This window comes from Idiotropiscis lumnitzeri, chromosome 14 (genome assembly GCF_059441095.1).
Source record: "Idiotropiscis lumnitzeri isolate Australia: NSW breed Sydney's pygmy pipehorse chromosome 14, RoL_Ilum_1.0, whole genome shotgun sequence".
NCBI lineage: Eukaryota > Metazoa > Chordata > Actinopteri > Syngnathiformes > Syngnathidae > Idiotropiscis > Idiotropiscis lumnitzeri.
The window spans coordinates 14,279,433-14,300,259 of record NC_142404.1 but is presented as its reverse complement, the minus strand read 5'-3'; the positions used below and the strand labels follow the sequence as shown (position 1 = coordinate 14,300,259).

Sequence of the window (20,827 nt, the reverse complement as noted above, 5' to 3'; positions counted from 1 at the left end):
GACGTCGCTTATTGCATTTTAGCAATGCTGCCCGACAAAAGCCATGCCATGCCACTGTTACAATAGCTTCGCTTTGCTGCTTACTCTCATGCTGACCATGACTACGAACAGACAACCAATTAATACTTATTTAATTTTTACTTTAACCCCCTTGGCTCGTGTACAATCAGCGATCATTACATTTCACGCACACACGCACACGCAAACGAATGGCACTAGAATAGCATGATATTTATTTATTTATTTATTTTTCTTTAATTAACAATAATAAAAAATAATAATAAAAGCAAATGTAAAATAATACGAATAAAAATATATATATATATATATATATATACATATAAAAATAAATTAGTGTCGTAGTGCACTAGAGCGGGTACAATGAGTACAATGACAATGAAGGGCTATCTGATTCTGATACAATATGCAACAGTGTCTTGCATAAGCCTGATTATAACCCTTTTCCCTCAAGTAATAGGAGGTATTATAGCAGCTCTCCGTCCTCCAAGTTGAATGTGTGGTGGGAGTTCCAGAAAGAAATGAATTCAGCCCTCCACCAAAGAAGCAATTATTGTAGGCTAAGAGGAGTTGTGGTCTCAAATGCAAATGGTTTTCACGCTGTGATGGTGGCAAACGGGGCAGCGTGATTGAATAGTGGTGAAGCAAAACACATGTACATCATTCTTGGCGTCCGCCTACGACCATTGTTTGATTGTAAGCGGATCAAAGTAACTAGGTTTGAGCCACTTTTCACAACTAAACACCCTCTGAACCGTCCTCTGATGTGGTTCAAATGCAACTGCATTTGCGACTTTCCATTCCGATCACATTTGATTTCAAATATTACATGAAAGAGCTATGACATAATTTAAATGTAAACGACACTGATTTTATCTTCAGCTCTTTAGACAGCAAAGCGATTTTAGTCATTTAAAATTGACCCAAACATAATCAAATTTGTGTTAAGAAGTGGCACTTTACTTACCGGGATATGTATATAATCTTTAAGATATTTATGACATTTTAGACACACTGTGTAGTGATACTTCTGCTGATGTGTTGACTCCTTTTATATTTTAAAATGTAAAATATTTTTACCTTAGTTTGTAAAAATTTCATTTAACACATTCAATCCATAAGACATACAAATACGCGATCAAAAAGTCGTCCCCGCCTCCCAAAGACGTATTTATACGTCTTAGCTTTTTTTTTTAATTATTATTTTTTTTATAATAATAAAGTGTCTCCCATGCCATTTTGGACACAATCACATTACATAGCACTATTAAAATCATGCCAAACTCAGTCACGGTTTATTTTCTTTATATAAGATCAATTTGTGGCCATGGGAATGCAATTGTTCAATTCTGCAGTATTAATGATTTTTTTTTTTTTTTTTTTGTGAAACATATCTCGACTTGTTGACGTAGCTAAAGTGCTTATAATCAAGGCCTCATGGTGAGAAATAAAAGCAGTAATCTTTTGTGACTATAATTCAAAAGTAAAATAAATTGACAACAACACACCGCATGACTACTGGAGGAAAACAATATGAAATTCGGGGAGGCAGAGCAAATGCATGTGAGCAATTATATTGGAAGTAAGCGGCTGCTGTGAGTGTTTCTGTGTGTTTTATTATTGCAGCGGGGGTATGAATATGATTAAGAACGGGGAGGCAAATAATGAACCAATGATCAGGGGAAAAAAAAGCCATGTTAATGAGTTTGTGAGAATGAATAAATTAAGTATTGAGAAGATTGTTGGAGGTTTGCGTAGGAGAAACACATTATTGTTTATTCCAGTGTTAGACAACTGCATTAATTAATATCCCGATTGTGATTATCCTTCACTGATATGAAGTAGACTCATGTGACTCCCATTAATTCTCATCTCAAATTCCGTTTCTTAATAAGGCTGCCAATGACTTCCAAAAAGAAACTCAGTAAAAATAAATAAAAAAAATTAAAATTAAAAAAAGTAAGCCCATAAAATAGTAGTATGTATTTTCTCATTAATGGACTCAAGATGACAATTATACGCTGGGTGCATTGTGCACTTGGATAAATAAACAACACACGGCAAACTCTCACAAAGTCTCCTTTCTTCCCCTTGTGCAAAAAATAAATAAATAAATAAATAACAGCTGGTACGATTAGGCCGCTATAATTACCTGAAATATAACTGATGAACCAATGCGCGCTGCAAATAGCATCACCGTAGCAGACGTGGCATCTGTAAAGCTGACGATTTTTTTTAAGAGAGTTTGAAAAGAAATATGCAGCTGTTTGCATCGTGGTGCATTTCGGAATAAAAGCTGCTAAAACCTTGGTCGAGGGAAGAAAATTTCACGTGCAAGAAATTAAATCATGACTTGCCTTAAGCATCCCTTTAATTACCAGTTTGCTCATTAAATTTCATTTGAATGGTATAAAGAGCTCGAGTCCGGAAAAGTCAGAAGTTGGTGTGCTCCAGAAAAATACATTATAAAATGCACTTCTTAAAGCCAGTTATCTGTCTGAGTTAGCTGCGTGAACTCTTGCACCTCGGATACTGCGTCATCTGTCGACTGTCCCGACAATTCTTATCCCTGGGCCACAATTTCTCAGCGTGACCTCCTGCCATTTCTATTGTCGACAGTGCTGTCATGTGGAGATGATGGCGACTTAGGCAACTGTCCCGATGAAGCCTTATATCAGCATCGGCACCATTAAGTGACTTTTAAGTCAATCTTTTGAGTTGAAGGTAGTGATGGGTAAACGAAGCGTCAAATCTGCTTCATGAACCAGTTGTAGTATTTTTGGACTCCTGTAGATGGCACTCTCTGTTCAACATTGGGCTGAAAGCACACTCAATTGCCATATTTTAAAGCCTTTATTTAAACCAACAGCGCCATCTAGAGGACTCAAAAATTCAACAGCTGGTTCATGAAGCAAATTTGAAGCTTCATTTTCCCCATCACTAGTTGAAGGTCCCGATAGTGTTTGATGAGGGTTGCTCCGTCATTTCTGCCGCCATTGTTGCGAATCAACTTACTTTTTCATGATCCATCCTTTCTGGGTCGTTGGTTCCATGTCATGCAAGTGCAGACGCTTACTTTTTGCGATTATGCAATTGTCAAACTTACTAATGAATTTTTTGACACTTAAGTCATCTGCGGTATTTGCAGCATCGTGGCAAAATGGAGAGCGGTGGTATCGATTAGCAAGGAGGTGAGCGTGCGGCATCTCCACGCAGCAAAGGGACGTTAATACAGTGGTTACATATTGACATGTTGCGGCAAAATCTATTAGTGGTGGTCAGAATTAATTTGTGGCCGTCTGCCACACATTATTATATATGCGGAAAACCTTGCAGCTGTAATGTCTTATTTCGTGCAGCAAATTAAGACATGACAGCCGACCACGTATAGATGATCGGAAGGGGTGTAAAGTTTAGTCACAGGTGAATTTAATGCATACTGTACATACACTGCTATAATTAATTGAATCATTTGAACACTGACGGAGTTTTTTTTTTTGTTTCTTTTCCAGATCAATTGTCAAGGGAGGGTTGACGACAAGCAGGGGCATCAACCATCAACCTGATCCCCTGGCATATGCCTGGCCTCCAAAAAAAACGTAATTGCATTCCTTGACTGGTGATTAAATTTAGCGGAGATCCCTCCCAACACAATTGTGTCCTCTGAGTCTTTATGAAAAATTGCTGAGATTTAGGGATTATAGTATTAAACCGAAGCAAGGCTGCACATCCGCTTAAAGATGAGAAGACCAAAAAAAAAATAAAAAATAAACCCCATCATTAAATTATGATAGAAAGGCTGTGGGATGTATGCATCCTTGCTTGCGTTCTTTAAGATTAAATTGTGATAAAACCATCGTAATCTGAGTTTTATGGAAAAGGAGGAGGACAAGGGGGGCCTGTAACAAAACACCGCGATAAGATAAATCTACGAGAAAGGATGAAAAACAAAAGAAAATAAATGGCGACAAAAAGACGGGGACAGACAGTATTATCAAGACGTGAGCAGTCAATGAATAAAATACAAGCAACAAAAAAAAAAGACCTTCAGTTGGAACGGCTGAGGTCCATTTAGTTTATCGGGGTTGATGTGTGATCAGCCTAATGCTTGAATGAAAATGAGCCATTCGTTGAAACGAGCTAAAAAAAAAAGAGTGGGAGTCAAAGACGCAAGGCTGGAGTAAGGAGAAAGAATGAACGCAAAGTGAAGAATACCAAGTATGCCGTTTGGAACGCAACAAGGCTGCGAGTGTGTGGTTTTTACGAAGACAACAACAACTAGTCATCAGGTCTTATTTTTCAACACCAACTGACACGTTATCACACAACAGACCATGGTGCCAATTTTCGTCACAAAGCACTTGTGCGCTAGGGTGTGAAATTAAACGGTTTCTGCTCATACAGACATAAAGATCATATGGATGAATTGGTGCACCACACTAATAAGGATAACAATTAAAAAAACAAAAAACAAACAAGGAAACAAGCAAAGCTGCAGCACCATCTGTACAATATTATTACATTTTGTTTAAATCGTCTCAGTTGATGCGAGAAAGAGAAGAGGGCACGGCGAACGACATCTCACAAAAGCGCACACTGAGTTTCCTTGCGTACAAAATGCATTTCTTTCACTCAAGTAATCAAAAGCACATGCAATTATCCGTGTAATCGATGGAATAAGTTTGCGGATAGTCAATGCTAAAAGATTTGTTAGTGACAGCCCTAATATATATAAATACACACTAGAGGTTGACTCAGGAATTTCGCGGGTCATGGGAATCAACTTAACCTTTAATCACAGGATTGGTTGGGACGGCACAGGACAAAAAGTTCACGCGAGTAGACAGGAGGAAGAGGGGTCGACAAACTTTTTTTTTTTTTTTTTTAACGTAGCTGACCTTCAATATGGGAGCAATATGGTAGTAGGAGTCATTCTGAACGGGAACAGGACAGGATGGGAGTCATTTTCACTGGGACAGGACAGGATTTTTTTTAAATGTATTTATTTTTTAATTAAGATCCAGGATACGTTCTTATGGGATTTTTTTTTTCTGTGGGAGCGCGATGCAAAGGACGGGAGTGAAATTCTACTCTTGTGTCACCCTCTTATACACACACACGCACGCACGCACGCACACACACACACCCAAGTACATGTAAAAGTGCTTTGAGTACCTTGAAAGTAGTAAAGTAGACAACACATTTTCTAAAAGCCTTGTTGGGCATGCATCGATATTGTTCGTTGAAAGGGTCTTTTGAAGACGTTTTCTCTGACCACATTAAACCAGATTTTAAATTACGTCTCTATCCGAGGATTACCCGCCTTAAAACATTTCCTCGAGTCATTGCCATCCGTTGCACGTCACAGTGGAACATCCTGATGTGCAGGGCGGATGGGTGGACCCAAGTGCAAGGATCAATAACAACCAAGTCGAGTCTTAGAGAGAAAAGAGGAAGTACTCATCATAGTGATAGAGTAGTTCAACTGAAAGAATGAACAGGACCGAAGACAAGGTCGGAAAATGAGAGAACAATATTGACCTTGGACACAGCTGAACTAATAACAAGGAACAAGGTGGTAAACATTGAGACAAGGAAAAGATAATACTGAGATTACGGCCGGTGTTGTGCAACGTTCCGTTTCTCATCAATGATATTTGAAGTCAAATATTTCATCATAGAAACTCAGATTTTGTTCCCGCCTTAGAAGATATGCACAGTCTATAGCTGAAATTAACACTTGGGCTATAGAACACAACTATTCAAAAATGATCTGTACGATGTCTTGAATAAAATACCCTGGAAATGAGGTACAGCCATAAATAAGGCACACTGTATACGGCAAAAAATTATTCATAGGCTGGCCACATTTTTATGTATTCATTATATACATTTTTTTTTGTAGTGGACATTGACCAAATTATTTTCCATAATAAAGAACAAAAGGTGCATTTTAAAGCAGATAATGGTCTCTGAAAATGAATGATTATCACGCTTGGTGTTGCATGCAGTAACACCCCTTCAAATCCCCGTGGAAACCTGAGATGAACACAAGAGTCCTTTTCATGTTCCATTACCCACCACGACTCCCATCAATATCTGCTCCACTAACCAAAGTCTTCAGGCTCAGAGGGAATAAAAATATGTACATTATATCAATTATTAAGATGCCAAAGGGGAGTGCGGCGTGGGCGGGTGCGACGTGTAAGTGCCTTAACGCCGTTATTTAACTCGTTTCAAAGAAAGCTTGTGCGTTTATTATAATATTATAATTATTGGTCATTATTGAAAATAGGAGGGCTTGTAATGAGCAAGCATTCCCTCATTTATGCCTGATATGTTCACGGCAGCGGTTAAGTTCTATTTGATCGGGGTAGGTTAAGTTAAGTGGAAATTTAATTGATCCCAAAGGAAATCCTGTTTGTTAAATTTCTCCCAATATGGAATTAAAAGTAACACAACAGAAGTTAAAACATAGGAAGTAGTAAGAGAAGAGTGTGGCTGTGGATTAATTATATCATGTAGAGAAACAAAAACATCAAAATAAAGAAGAAATAGTGAAAACTTAACATTCTGCAAGATTTGTTTGTCTGTCATGCATCTTGGCAGTTTGACCCTGGATGGGAAGGTTCTTTTTTTCTTGAAAAAATTTTCCTTGAGGCTGTCGCGCTGGATCATGTCGGACAAATTGATGCATTCGAAGAACAAAACTACAATTGGTTGAGTGCAAACTGAAAATAAAGAACATGTACAAGGGCAACCTATTTAAATACATTTACACATAGCATTATGTTGAATTTGCCAATCCTTCGATTTATACCAATTTCTAGTCAAAAGTGGCACAACAACAACAACTAAGAAAAAAAAAAATTTCAAGGACTTTACTCCAGCTGTCATAACAAAGCACCGACTATCTCCAGTCGTCTCCCTATCTCTGTCAGACAGTTGCATTACCGAGGAATCAATTAAAACAACCACGACTGATGGCCAGTTTTGGACTTCAATTTAACACTCTCCTCCTCATGATCCACATTAGGGGCTTGCAAATGTGACAATATGAATGTCGTCCTTCAAAACGAATGTCCCTCTGTCCCCCTTCCGGAAGAAGTGAAATATTGAGTGTGACATGGGAGTAATTGCATGGGAAGTAATCAATTAGTCAGACAATTGAAGGAGACCTGAGGTCTGTGGGCTGCCAGGCAAACGGCTCAACTGAATTCTGGTAATGCACACTGAGCTGAACTTGCTTCCGCTGGCATAATTGCTCTCATCCCCTCCCCCCTCTCCTCTCTTAGTAGATGGTGAATGGTTGGGGATCAGAAGCAGGTAGCAATTAAATGCTCCTTCCTCAGAGGGACATGTCCATGGGTATCTTGCACACTGAAATTGTCCCTTTCACCTTGCCCATCCTTTTATTCCGCAGTCCATCATTTAGCTTCACTTTCCCCTTTGAGCGTACGTGCGGTGATTCTTAGTATAATTCACAGTACCAGCGGGCTGTTTTCAAATATTACTTTGAACTTTGTTTGTGCTACGCGCTCCTTGCTTTTTTTTTTTTTTTTAGAACAACTCAGTTGTGCAGTAAATATGGTCAACGGGCTTATTTTCCATGCGGATGATGTGTCAAAGTCTGTATAGAGAGAGGAGCAATATGGTGAAAGAAGTCAAAGTGAAAGATTAGTAAGCCGTCGATCCTCTTCTTCATCATCTTTGATTTGAAAGGAAATGTCCTGTTATTTATTTATTTTTATTTTTTACATGCCAGTAAATCCGCCTCTTTTATGCCGACATCAGACTACACGACTGTAGCCCGATTTTGGGCCGACAGACGGGCCGCAGACAAATGTCGTGTCTCGTAGTCGATTTTGAGTTGTCTTGACGCATCGTAGCCCATGTGATGCGATACCCACTGAGAGTAATCAGAGTGGTGTATGTTTCTTGATTTTTTTTTTGAATTTGTTAAGACATTTAAGGCTGATTTTTATTTAAAATCAATGTTCCCCTCTGATATTTTGGTGTGTCAGACAAGTACTCAATTTGGTCAGTAGGTGGCAGTGTGAGACAAGGGCTAAGCCTGTGACACCTGCGATGGTCGTCAAGAGCGCATGCGCACAGCCGTTAGCTCAAAGCTGATGAGAATTGGCGAACAACGGTCTGCCGTGTCGCTGGCTCTACGCTATCTCACACTTTAACATGTTTTTCAGGTGGATAAAAGTTTACATATAAACATTATAATGTTATTATAGGGTCGTTTATATTTATTTGGTGAGTCATAAAATAAGTGTACATTACCTTTTTGTCATCATCTTGTGTTGCCAAGCGTCGAGCAGTGAAATGGAGTCTCCTTTGAGAGGTGAGCCGTTACATGTCGTTGCGTGACAGCTTCCCCACACAAATAGGATGTTGATATTAAACTACTACGTGGTTCGAATTGTGTCAATAAGGTTTAACAGTTTTAAAAAGCTTTTACATTAAATTACTTGTAATGTGACATCTCGCCCGGTTCAAGACACGGAACGATATTATCTTGTAGTCTGACAGCACGACGGTCGCGATCGACTACAAATTCCTGTAGTCAAAGAAAGCCTTTATGCTCGCTTCGTATGTCCATGTAGATTTTTCATATATGAGTCCTGCTTCCTTTAACACACGTCTTCTGCTCCCTCTGAAAAGATGAGTACTAATGTAACAAATTTGTAGCTCAAGCTTGTTTCCGGGTGCTTCTCTAAGTGGAACTAGGAACTTCCTCTTTCAAATTAAAATAATTCACCGTGGCACTCTGTAAATGATGATACAAACATAAACATAACATAGTTTGTTTTGGGTGAAAGGTATTGATAGGAAAACTCAGGAGCATGAAGTGAAACAGATGAGGGACTGAGAGCCAAAAAGGAGATTGAAAAGAAATGAAAGTGAGACAGTAAATGAGACAAATAAAGAGAGAGCAGATGGGCCATGAAGAAGTGGATAATGCCTTTGGCCGTATACCACGGGCTTGTGTACATGCATGCAATGAGAGAGGATCATTCAGCAGATGGGGCCTCAGTTTGGAAGTTTCATTTTGGACAGACGCAGTGCAGGCGTAAAGGCGTTTAGAAAGATGAATCAACAACCCTGTGCAAATCTGAAAGAATAAAGATATTCTGGCTAAAACGAGGAATGAGTAGGAGAGGGGTGAAGTAAATTGAGTTCAATCTGAAAACTAATATGTGCTCCTTACTGAGGTTATTATTTTTATTTATTTATTTTTTTTAGTCAGGGCAGCGGACTTGCAAGTTATGTTGGAACTCGCTCTCAAAGTATTCTTGGACCAAGTTCATGTTTCATTTTGTGTACCACACACTAAATACTTTTGATGTAGTAGCACTCCATTTATCTATTTTTTGTTTATGTAACAATGTTGAATATTAGAATATTAAATTCCAAAGTGTCAAAATGAAAAAAAAAAAAGATTGGCCTTAATGTTGAGCTCAGAAATTCCGGGTCCCAGCAACCCTCAACAAGATTAATGATCTGGGAAAGGGATCAATGGAAAACATGATAAATGTGTTAATTAATACTAAATGATGATAATTATTTTTATTGTGATCTTACGTCGTCGTCTTGTTTTATTTAATTTCAATTGTGGTCATAATTCAAGATGCAATTTAAATTCTAGTGAATATAGCAACCTGCATTTAACATGCTATCATCTCATACGATGAAGACTCACACGTTCATGGAATATGCAAACCCCTAGACATAAATTAAGGTGACACGTCTGAAACTAATAAGCGTACTGAACAGATTTGTGCCACCATGCTGCCAAAAATACTCCCAAATATTTAATTTCGGCTTTACGAAGTCCACAAACAAAACCTTTCTGTTAAATCCTTAAAAGACTGAGCCGTCGTCAACTGTCTTATCTCGGCACAGCTCTAAACACTGCTTGCGTTTAAGTGACACCTCTGCCACAATGATATTATGAGATTTTAATCCCAAGTGTTGAATAAATAACCCTCGACGACGCCAAGTTTTTATTTCCAATTGACTTTGTGTTCACTGAGCATTCCCAAACTGTCTCCAAACATTTTTTGCGGTTAACTTGGCTAAGCTTGATTGAAAGGTGCATCAGAGGGAGTCCTATCCGTGCTCAGACAGGGACCTCCTCCACCCCATCCTTGAGCCCCCCTCAAGTCCACGGAGGCCATTCACAGCACTCAGTGAGGAAGCCGGCAAAAATCAATAGGTGCGCCGCTACAATACACTAGCGACAAATTGATTTCATCCAAGGCAATTTCAAACCAAGCAAAATGCATGTGGGTTTCAGCACCGGGGGGGTATTTTGTTCCCCCCCCCCTGATTAGCCCCTTATGTAGTTAATATATTTGATCCTCTCACACTTTATATGTAACACTGTTTATCGATTCGATCGACCTCTTTATCTATCTCCTGGGAGCTCCTGGCAATTGAACAATGAACTCATTTGACAGCAAAGTCAAAGCCTCTGTGATAAATGAGACAGCTGACCCAAAGCCGCTAAAGCACTTGAGGGTAAAAAAAAAGTTTTGAACTTTGCTGTAAGGTGTCAGATAGTTGATCGACCCTCATGATTCAAACGCAAGAGTGTGGCTTTGGCAAGCAAGCGAGCTGGTGGCTAAGAGCTCATCAGTCATAATGGAAAAGGTTCTCAAAGGATTCACAACTTTAATTGAACTTTATTAAAAAAAAAAAAAAAGTTTTATCGAGATTTGCCAAGGATCATTTTTCAAGCGCTAACAGTTATGAATCTGAATATTGTTTTTGTTTGGTTGGAGAAATTTTATAAATGCCGATTTCAAGTGGTCATCACCGGAATAACAAAAAGCCGCTTTTGTGTTTGACTGAGCCAAACCAAAACAGGAAGCTTCACGCTGTGAGTTATTGTGATCATGGTAGTTAGCAAGATTGTGTTTTAGTTGTTTACGATTTCATTCGAATTTCACGGCTGCTCTGGATGACAAAGATAAAGATAAAGATGTCCTTTATTAGTCCCACAATGGGGAAATTTGACAATCCCTTCTGCCAAGTGATAATAAAAACAGACAGGTTGTTTTCTTCTTTCCGTCTTTCTTAGTGTGTTCAGAATTAGTCTTATAAGTTGATCAGAATAAAAAAGATCGATAGTGAACACGAATATTGATACTCGCAGATTCAGGCCGTTATGCATAACTTTCCCATGCACATTATGGCTTGAGGGCACGGATTGTGCATCAAAAAGTGGCCTTTCACAGAGTCCAGCCTGAACTCCCCAAGCACTATAACGTCAGCTTGGCATGGTCATAAAAAGGACCATCTTGGAAAGAAATAAAGCTGCCAGTGGTGATATAAAAAAGAAATTCCCAAAGTATAGTGCAACAACATGTGCGAAAGAATCCAAGTTGGAACACAACACTCAAGCACATACTGGAATTCCAAAAACAACTGCTGCAGGCTGTGTTGTTTCCCATAGCCGGAGGAGAAGAAAGAAAATCAAATATATATATATATATATATATGTACAAAATAATTATTGTCAGAAACCAGAAAGAATTAATGATTAAAAAAAACAAAACAATTCAATAAAGTCTATTTTTTCTCTCTTTTAAGTATAATCTTATCCTGAGAACCAAGACAGTGCCCTGCCATGGCTACGAGAGAGATAGAGACTGTGCTCTGAAAAAAAAATAGGTTGAATTTACTACATTTTATTTTGTCCAGTATTTCCAAAAAATAATAATAATCTGGGTCCAGATATATGTTTTTTGTAAAAACTAAATTATCTGCAGCGATTCAATGAAAAAAAGAAGATATCTTTATACGTGATTGTACTGCTTAATGCTACCAAGACATTTAACATCTTGACATGCATCAGAGGTCCAAGGTCATGGAGAAAAGACAAAAAAAAAAATCATTTTCAGCCCGGAGTAATAAATAAACCCAAAGTACTGCAAGGGCCTGCGGACCAGTACCGGGCCTCAGCCCAGTGGTTGGGGACCACTGCTGCAATACAATACTATTACAGTTTACTACACGCATTACACTTGTAGTTGTCCCTAAATGTCGCTTATTATGCTTCTAACAAACATTTCTATCACACCTGTACTAAAGCGCGAACTGTCGCGTGTTTATGATAAACACCCATTATTGCTGACTTATAAAGTTTCTAGTTGTGGTCATTCAACAACAAAACGGGCCCTTGCCCGACCACAAGCACCCATAACACCAACAGTGTAAATCAAATCGTTTGATTCACATTTAGCTTGGCACATGCTTTCTCAACTTTGCCCTGCGGGGAAGATGCGTTCGATTTGTCAAGAGCTTCATTTCTTTATGGCCTCTGGCAAAAAAAAAAAAAAAAAAAAAATCCAGCAACAAAAAGCTCCATTGTTCATAAAGACACAGAGCCATCCATAGGTCTCGAAATCAACTAAAATCTATTCCACAGTCTCGTAATGAATGGCTGGGGGTTTCCAGTCCACCGGTTTGCGAGACACTTAACTTTCTCGCAAGGGAACACAGTGTAGAAAAATGTCACTCACCCGTGAGGTTCTTCAGACCCAGCTGACGCAGACCAAAGTTGCCATCGTGTCTGTAGTTGAGGAAGATCGCAAGTGAGTAGTGGTCCTCATACAACTTAGTCCCTCGGATGATTCGCAAGTTCTCCAACGGCAAGTAGTCAAACTGGTTCAGAGCCACCAGGACATAGCCTGTCACTTCTCGGATCGACTGCAAACAGAATGATGCAAGGCAATGTTAGTGTCTTAGCGGTGTTAAAAAAAAATCAAAAAAAAATAAATTTTTTGAGTTACTGTTTTTTTCTTTAAATGCATTTTAAAGATGAGGCTTGATATTTGTTTTTAATTTTTGCTACCTGTGGGATTCCCTTTATCTGACTCGGAGTCTTTCCTGGATTGAGTTTTTGCCAACTCCCAGTCTGGACTGCTTTCTTTAATTGCGTTAAGACCGCTTGCAGGTTAATAGACTTAGAATGGCGCTCTGCCAGCTGTCTTTGTAATTATACATGTTTAATTTTTTGGTGCAATTTGTTTAATCCCTGCCTTTGATTTCAATTATGTATTTTATTGCTGTTTTTTTTTTTTTATATGACTGTGTCCAATTATTCAACAGGAAGCATCATTTGGGGAAATAGTGAACTTCAAAACTCATTGATATGGATCTAAGATGCTTCATCGGTTCTAATTTTTTAATTTTTGTTTGATATTTTTCATCAAAACTGAACACAAAAATGTAGTGTGGATCTTTTTGAAGCTTGTAGCCCTCCTACTATTTAAATAACCATATTTGCTGGTTATAAGTGAAGAATGTCGAGAATGAACCAGAAAAAAAAGTGTCATCATGTGTGTAGGGTTGCGGCGAGCACGCATCGTATCATTGACAGCATGTGCCTCCGAGGTCACTCTCTACATATTCAATCGTGCCAGCGAGTTGAATCAGAGCATCCGAGTGAGGAATATTTGCTCCGGGGTTGGAGACCACACTGCAACACTTGCAGCAGCCCAGGGTTCAGCGCTCATGTCTCGTACCGAGGGCCCCGGGGTGCGTGCGTCACAAGGGCAGGCATTACTTCACACTTTAAATGTCATTTAGGACTGGGTAGAATGTCTGTGGAGACTTTGGCAAAAAGCCAACGAGAAGAAGCTGATGTTGAATAAATCAAAGCGACAGGCCGTGCACTCTTTTTCCCATCCGCCATCATGGTTGCTGTCACTAATAGACAAGCGGTCAGATACATCTTTCCACGCTAGATAATCAACAAGTGGGTGTGTGTGTGTGTGTGTGCTATTGCAGCTGATGCACAGAGCTGATATAAGTGCTTAGGAGGCGCTGGCCTAGCGGCATAATCATAGTGCCTGACAGCTGTCAGAGAGCATGGCCATCCACCAGCAGTCACTAAGCCGCGGCGCCGGCGTCATTGGCCCCGCTCATTCCCATTAATCGGAACAGACGCTCCTTAGTCTGTTGAGAGGATGTGGATTTGTGGACAATGACGCCAAATAGATCTCCACGGTACGAGTGGCCTCGTTTAACGATGGCGGCAGCCCGGCAGGGTCGGACAGCTTTATGGGGACCAAAATACGTAAGTTTGGCAAGTTGATACAGACTGACTTGAGGTCTTAAACTTTGTTTTAGCGTTGGTGATAGAAAAAGACATTCTCTCAGGAGAGTAAATAAGAAAAGGATGAAGGGGCTACGTCTTTGGAGGAAGTCGCTTTGTCTATGAGGACTTGGTTGGAAAAAGCTGGGAACCAGAAGATAACTGAAGCGATGGATAGTTTCTAGTTTGCTTTTCAAGCACGGACAAAAAAAAGGAAAAGAAAATTAAAGAGTGCTCATTAAATTTACCCTTAAGGCAGAAAAGAGGGCAGCGATGCGGGCCAGTGCACCGCTATATGGGAATAAAATCGTTGCTTTTGGCAAAGAGGGCGACAACTTGTTTTTCAACTTGAAGATAAAACATTTCCACAAGAATTCATCAGGACATCATACAAAGTTAATGGCGACCAAATTTTGCGGGTGAAATGAGATCTGGTGAAAATCCATACCCCGTAGTTGAAAATGATCAATTTTATGCATTGCTTAAACTGTTTAGTTCGTACCAGAGGCTATCCAAGATAGCTTCGAGTTGAAATTGAAAAACATATTTAATACGACATGTCACTGTGCCATCACAAGCTCTGAGCACATGTGTAAAAACTTTGCAAGTCCACAGACACAATGCTTAACCAATTTGTTATAGCACAACCCAACTTGACTTAATTATAGCATTTGTGATGACCACAATTGTAATTTATTTCACTTTTGTTCCTGTATTTGTTAAATCACAAGTCTGGAGAGGCTCTTTAGTTTCAATTAAAAGCACATTATTATTTCATATGGTGTTTGTGTTCAAAATGGTGAAATGTCAAGAGCCTCTTTCATTTTCTTTTCTTTTTTAATTTTTGTCTTTTCTTTTTGTCTTTATTTTTCTTTTATTTTTTTTCTTTTATTTCTTTTTTTCTTTATTTTTCTTTTTTCTTTTAAATCTATTACGACCTATATTCATTTCTGTTCTGTTTGTATGTTCAATAAAAATCATCAAATCAAATCAAACGCTTAGGGGAAAAGAAATCCTTTGCACGGGCTGATAAATTCTAAGACCTGTGTTAAGGACTACGTACTGATATCAAAAAGAATATTGACATTTGATGACTGCATATAAAAAAATGTATTGGAACACTAAGTAATATACAGCATACTGAATTTGACCCCACCCCTACAAATAAACCTAAAATTGGAATGATTATTAAATGACAGAGAGGATCAAAGGTCATATCGACACATCAGTCCAGTTATTCAAACGTGAACACTCTGCTAAATTCAAAGAGCTGCACGAGTCCTGTTCAACAATTCACATTCACCCTATCGGGACGGGCAGCCCAACCTTGAAAGACAACCCAAAACTCAAAGTTCACGGACTAAGAAAAGCTCCAAGTTCAGTGACATTGCCTGGGGAGCTGTTCCATATTCGTTCCGTTTAAATCGAGCAAAAAGCAGAGGGTGTCACACAGCGCTACGTGCCATAAAATCTCGCTTCCTTAATGTGGTCATACGTAAGTAAAGGCGACAAATATTTCAGGGCACAAACACTTTGCGAATTTCTTTATCGGACTTACACAGGTTGAGTTGAGTTATGTTGAAGTGCAGCCTCGCACACAGAAACGAGAGCATCCAGTACGGAATGATGACACGCTTGTCATGCGAAAGGAAAACATAAAATTACAAACAGTGAAGTGACTGCAGCTTCTCGCTGAACCAGTGGACACATAAATCCACTTTGGGTGGTGACTTTCATCAAACAAAGATCAACCAAGAAACCCGCTAAATAGAACACCGCATTCCATTTTTAATACAGAATTTTCACAGTTAACGTAAAACCTCAGTGTGGAGTTATGGAACATACGAATATTTAATCCCACGTTGTCGAAGACCACATTTGTACTTAAACTGTTATACAGTCGTAAAAGCAGCGCGATTGCGTATTTTAAAAGCTACTGTAACAGTCAATGGTGAACTGGCATGTGCAAAAGCATAATGTTGACATTGTCGTAAGCCAGCCATGCACCCACCTCACACACATGCATCCCTAGAGAGTACCAAAGTCCCTGTAACAGTGAACAAAAGTGACAGCGAGAGCCAGATTCACTAGATTAAAAGGGATTTCTCCCCCTTCTTCCTCCCCAGGCCGGAGCATTTGTGAACGGAAGTGTGGCAGCGGAACAAACCCCTCACTTGAGTTACTGAGACGTGCCCAGTTTTGAAATGGAATCCTCCAATCCCCAACTTCTAAATGGGATGGAGAAGGGAGGGAGATTTGCAGGAGTCAGCAAAGCGAGGAAGGTGAAAGGATGATGAAACCGACAGAGGGATCGAGAGCAGCACACTGCAGAATGATCAGTCAAATGGATCAGAGGCCACATATATTTGAATAAGTAATTAAAGACAAGGCTGTTTTTAGATCGGAACTAGAAAGAGGGATTGCAGTCCGGAGTGGAGTGAAGGATGGCTAATGACACAATTAGCATGTGTGACACTGAACACGTTCGCATGATTGCTTCATCACACTTCTATACATGTTATTAAAGTAAAGTTACGCAATCCTCAAGATGCTGTTTACTGATTAAGAGTTAGACTTTTTTTTGGAACACTTTGAACTAAACTACAATTCACAAGAAAAAAAATAGATATATAAATATATATAGGTGCATCAATCATCATTCGTGGCCAATCCTCTGAAGTGCTTAAGACAGCAATACGCAGTGTTGCACATTACGAAGTAAGAAAGAATGAAAACTGCCAGATCTACCTAGAAGTTTAATGGCTTCTCGGGCCACATTCATTAGGACAATACCAAGCTTCTGATGTTTTTTTTTGTTTTTTTTTCTCCAGGAGATGCAGTTGCCACTTTATGGATTGCAATGTCAGGTAGCAAGCACCATTAATTTTAGCCTCCATTCGTCTTGCGCATTCCACCTTGAGGAACGAGATGAAGACTGATACGGAGACTGAACAGAGGAGAGACACCGCTTCCCATGACGAAGTCTTACAGCTTCATCAGAGCACTTGTAATGAGTGGACCCCTGTTGGGAATTCTGCAAATAGACTAATTTGTAATTGATTCAGTGCATTAATTACCATCCTGGTTATGCCTGTGTCATGGTTAATATTGTGCCAATCTGACGAGGCTACGCGGCCCCTCTGCAGTGGGACCATTCGGGTGAAGCAGCCATTATTCAATTATGCCCCACATATCGGCAACGAGGCAAGTCTTAATCCGTGAGTAATCACTTTCCTGCACTCCCTAACTACAAGCTCATGTGAGGGAGGGGGCAGTGGGGTGGACCAGAGATCCACGTAGCCTGTGGTTAGGTCTTTAATCAGGCTTGGGAATCAATTCCCATTGGTGTTTTGATTGTGCTACCATTAGAGAAGCCAGACGACAGAGTGCTGGTTTTTAAGAATTTCTTTATCAAAATAATTAAATAGGAAATTTGAATGTGACACTGCATACATTCATAAAGGTGTAGCAAAAATCTACCGTCTTGTACAGTATTTTAACAACATGCATGGTTTTTCTTTAAATTCCACTTGCCTTATTCAAACAGTGATTTGCACACTTTTTTTTTTGTCAGGGTTTGTTCAACATTGCTAAGACATTCGTCAGACAGTTTTTTGTTTTTTTTGTCACCATGAAATTTTTCCATTTTTTATTTCCTTGGTATACTATTTGTTTCACCCCTAAGCAAAGACTGATAATGATTTTTTTTTTTTTTTAAGATGCATTTGAACACAACACGACAAGAAAAACAACACCAATCTTTCTCGGAGTAACGTCCTTTCCTGCATATTCCACTGTGGGAATTATAAAATGTCCCGAGGCTATGTTAAATAATCTATCGTACCCTATATTGAGAACATTTACCTTCCATGTGGACAGGGTAATTTCTCACAGATAAATGGAACACACGCATTTACAAATTGACGTACACCTGTCAGCGGGAGAATGTAAAGCAGTTGAATCCTGATTGAACGCGTGACAGATGGTGAAATGTAGCAATTCCACCATTAGATTGAAATTGGTTCTTTGTCTTGCAAACTTCTCTTTGATTTGCAGCACACGTTGGAAATCAGTCAGAGATAAATCAAGATGCAGTGATGATTTTAAATAATTAATAACTAGTAACTATTTTATAGTGGTGGCCAGGGTTATTTTGGCAATTTTTTGTTGGTTTGTTTATTAGGGTAAAAAAAAAAAGGAAAATAAGCTTTCTTCTTCACGAGCCGCATTCGAACCATTCTTATGGCCCCGGAATTTCATTGGTGGAGTTCCAGTCCGCTAATCGCCACCTAAGACAAACCAACAAAACCTGCTTATTTTAAATAGCCTTTTTGTGCCAAAGTACATTTTCATTGGAAGACACCCACAACTAAACATTCGATGCCACATTTCTCTGAGAACACAATAGAACAAGATAAACCAGGGGTAATGGTTCCTTCAATATAAATTCCCGACACACCCCCAGAGTATTTTACTGTACCTAAAACCATCAAATTGTTCGTCGAGTCAGACACCTTTGTGCAGGTCTGATAGCCACATTAAACTCCTAGTCCTTCAGTCCTCTCCTAAGAACTCTTGCGAGACTCTTAACTGTTGCGTCAGGAGGGCGATGGGACAACACTTAACGGCCCTAACTGCATTATTAGCTTATAAAGTTTGATAGGCCTCCCTGCTCTATAAATTTAGGAAACAGGGGAAGAAGCAGTGGGTCTGTTAAGATGAATTGTCATATAAATATAAAACGTTCATGTTACGGAATATACGGATGATTATTGGGGACAAACACATAACACACTCTTTAACAATTAGAATAAAGAATTAGCCATATGTGCATCCATTCATATGCGTCTGAGGTGTGGTGTATAAAGAGTCGAGGGTAAAATATGTTGAAAATGTTTTTAAAAATTAAAAAAAAAGATAAATTCTAAAAGGGCCCATACTACAAAATAACAATATTTTTATTTATCTTATTTTTTTTTTTTTTACAGGGCGGCACGGTGTACAACAGGTTAGCACGATGGCCTCACAATGCAGAGGTCGTGGGATCGATTCCGGCTGTGGCCGTCCTGTGTGGAGTTTGCAAGTTCTCCCTTCGGGGGGCTGCGCAAATGGGGAGAGAAAAAAACAAACCAAAAGAAACTTGCACTTGACGCATGACACTATTCGAATTGTTTCGTTTGCATTTCGCTATTATTAAACCCACAAGTTAGAGAAATGAGTATTGACAACACGTACGATACCAGCTCTGCAATATATAGAAATTTAGATTATTGTAGATACCTTTATTTATTACTTTTTTTTGAGAAACACTGACGAAAAGAAGACAAAAACCGTTTTGGAATGCCGAAAATTAATGCTAACTATACTGAAAACAAAAAAATGGTGTGCAGAATTTACTCCAAGTGATTGGATGAAATAAAATAATCTTTTCAGCTTTTTTTTTTTTTTTAAATAGATTAAACGACCAATTAAAAATGTATCTAAATATAGACAATTCTATTGTGGGCAGCCACTTGACATAGACAAACTGAGTATTTTTTTTTTTTTTTTTGCAATGTAGGAATTATTCACTTTCTTGGTGTCAATTGATGCGACTTGAAGACAAACTTGATTTCATTTCTCAAGTTAATAGTTGTAATTGAATTTAAGGGTACAGCACCACTATAATGTTGGTAAATTTGGAGGAATATGGGGAGCAGGTTCAGCTTATATCGCACACTTGTATTTTTAATTTTTTTTTTTAGGTTTAAAAATGCGAGACGACACAGTATGACACGGCCTTGTTCTGTAACCACAGCAGAAGTCTCTAAAATTGAACAAGGTCTTGCCGTCTCTGCAGGGAACCAAAGAATCCGTTTTTTGACCCAATTGGCTGCCCTCGTGCCTCTCTGTTTTCCTCTCAAACACACACACACAAATACACCTGGAGTACAATAACACACTCCATCATGTGCCCCATTGTGGTTTTTTTGGCTGCCAAAGCCAAACAGCATTTGTTAAGAATGAAAATAAACCAAATGTAGCCAATCATGTTTAAATAAAAGAAACTGACATTTAAGAAAGACCCAGCGTCTACGGGGGGCTTTTAATATTGCAGAACGAACACAGATGCTGGCAGCAGAGCGTTCTCGTCAATCTAACGCGTTTACCGTCAAGTTGGTTGTATACTGTATATTGCGACACATTATTTTACATCCAAATTTCCTGGTGTGCTTGTTAATCAAATATGTAAAGCTCAGTTTAGGGAGGAAAAAAAATAAACACGAGTTGGTTCTTCCAAGAGTAGAAGTGGTCAAAGGGAATACAAGCTCCGAAATTCCTTAGACAGACTTTGCAATTCTATGTCATTTTTCTATGCTCATTGTTGAGTAGATGGAGAAATGGTGTAAAAAAATGAATATTTTAATTGTTCCAAATGGACATTTCCTGTACAAGTATTTCACAGCCAGATTCAGGAGCAGAAGACCGCTCCTTTTAGTGTTGCGTCCTGAGGATATGATTCATTTACATGATTTATGTTGTGGCAGCCCTCTGCTCTCATTTGGTATTTTCACTCTTACCACATAAATTGTCAGGGGTTACACAGAGTCTCCTGACCCAAAGCCGATGTAACTTCGGTATACTGGACCGTATGTCGACATCAATATTTAAGATTGGCTTTTTAATTATTCAAATAAAAAAAAATGTGTATAT

General features: G+C 39.0%; 1 protein-coding gene and 1 long non-coding RNA gene across 4 annotated transcripts in view; one reads left to right on the top strand and one right to left on the bottom strand.

Annotated features, from left to right (window-relative positions):
• erbb4b (erb-b2 receptor tyrosine kinase 4b) overlaps positions 1 to 20,827 on the bottom strand; it is a 237,843-nt gene that overhangs the window by 54,596 nt on the left and 162,420 nt on the right. For all 3 annotated transcript variants that reach the window (XM_088315296.1, XM_088315294.1, XM_088315295.1), the window contains exon 3: positions 12,558 to 12,744. In XM_088315296.1, coding sequence (XP_088171422.1) covers positions 12,558 to 12,744 — 187 coding nt within the window. The remainder of the gene's footprint in view (positions 1 to 12,557; positions 12,745 to 20,827) is intronic.
• Positions 8,166 to 19,361, top strand: LOC148323598 (uncharacterized). The gene is made up of 3 exons (XR_015846500.1): positions 8,166 to 8,371; positions 16,966 to 17,352; positions 19,123 to 19,361. It is a non-coding gene; the product is annotated as an uncharacterized LOC148323598 (long non-coding RNA).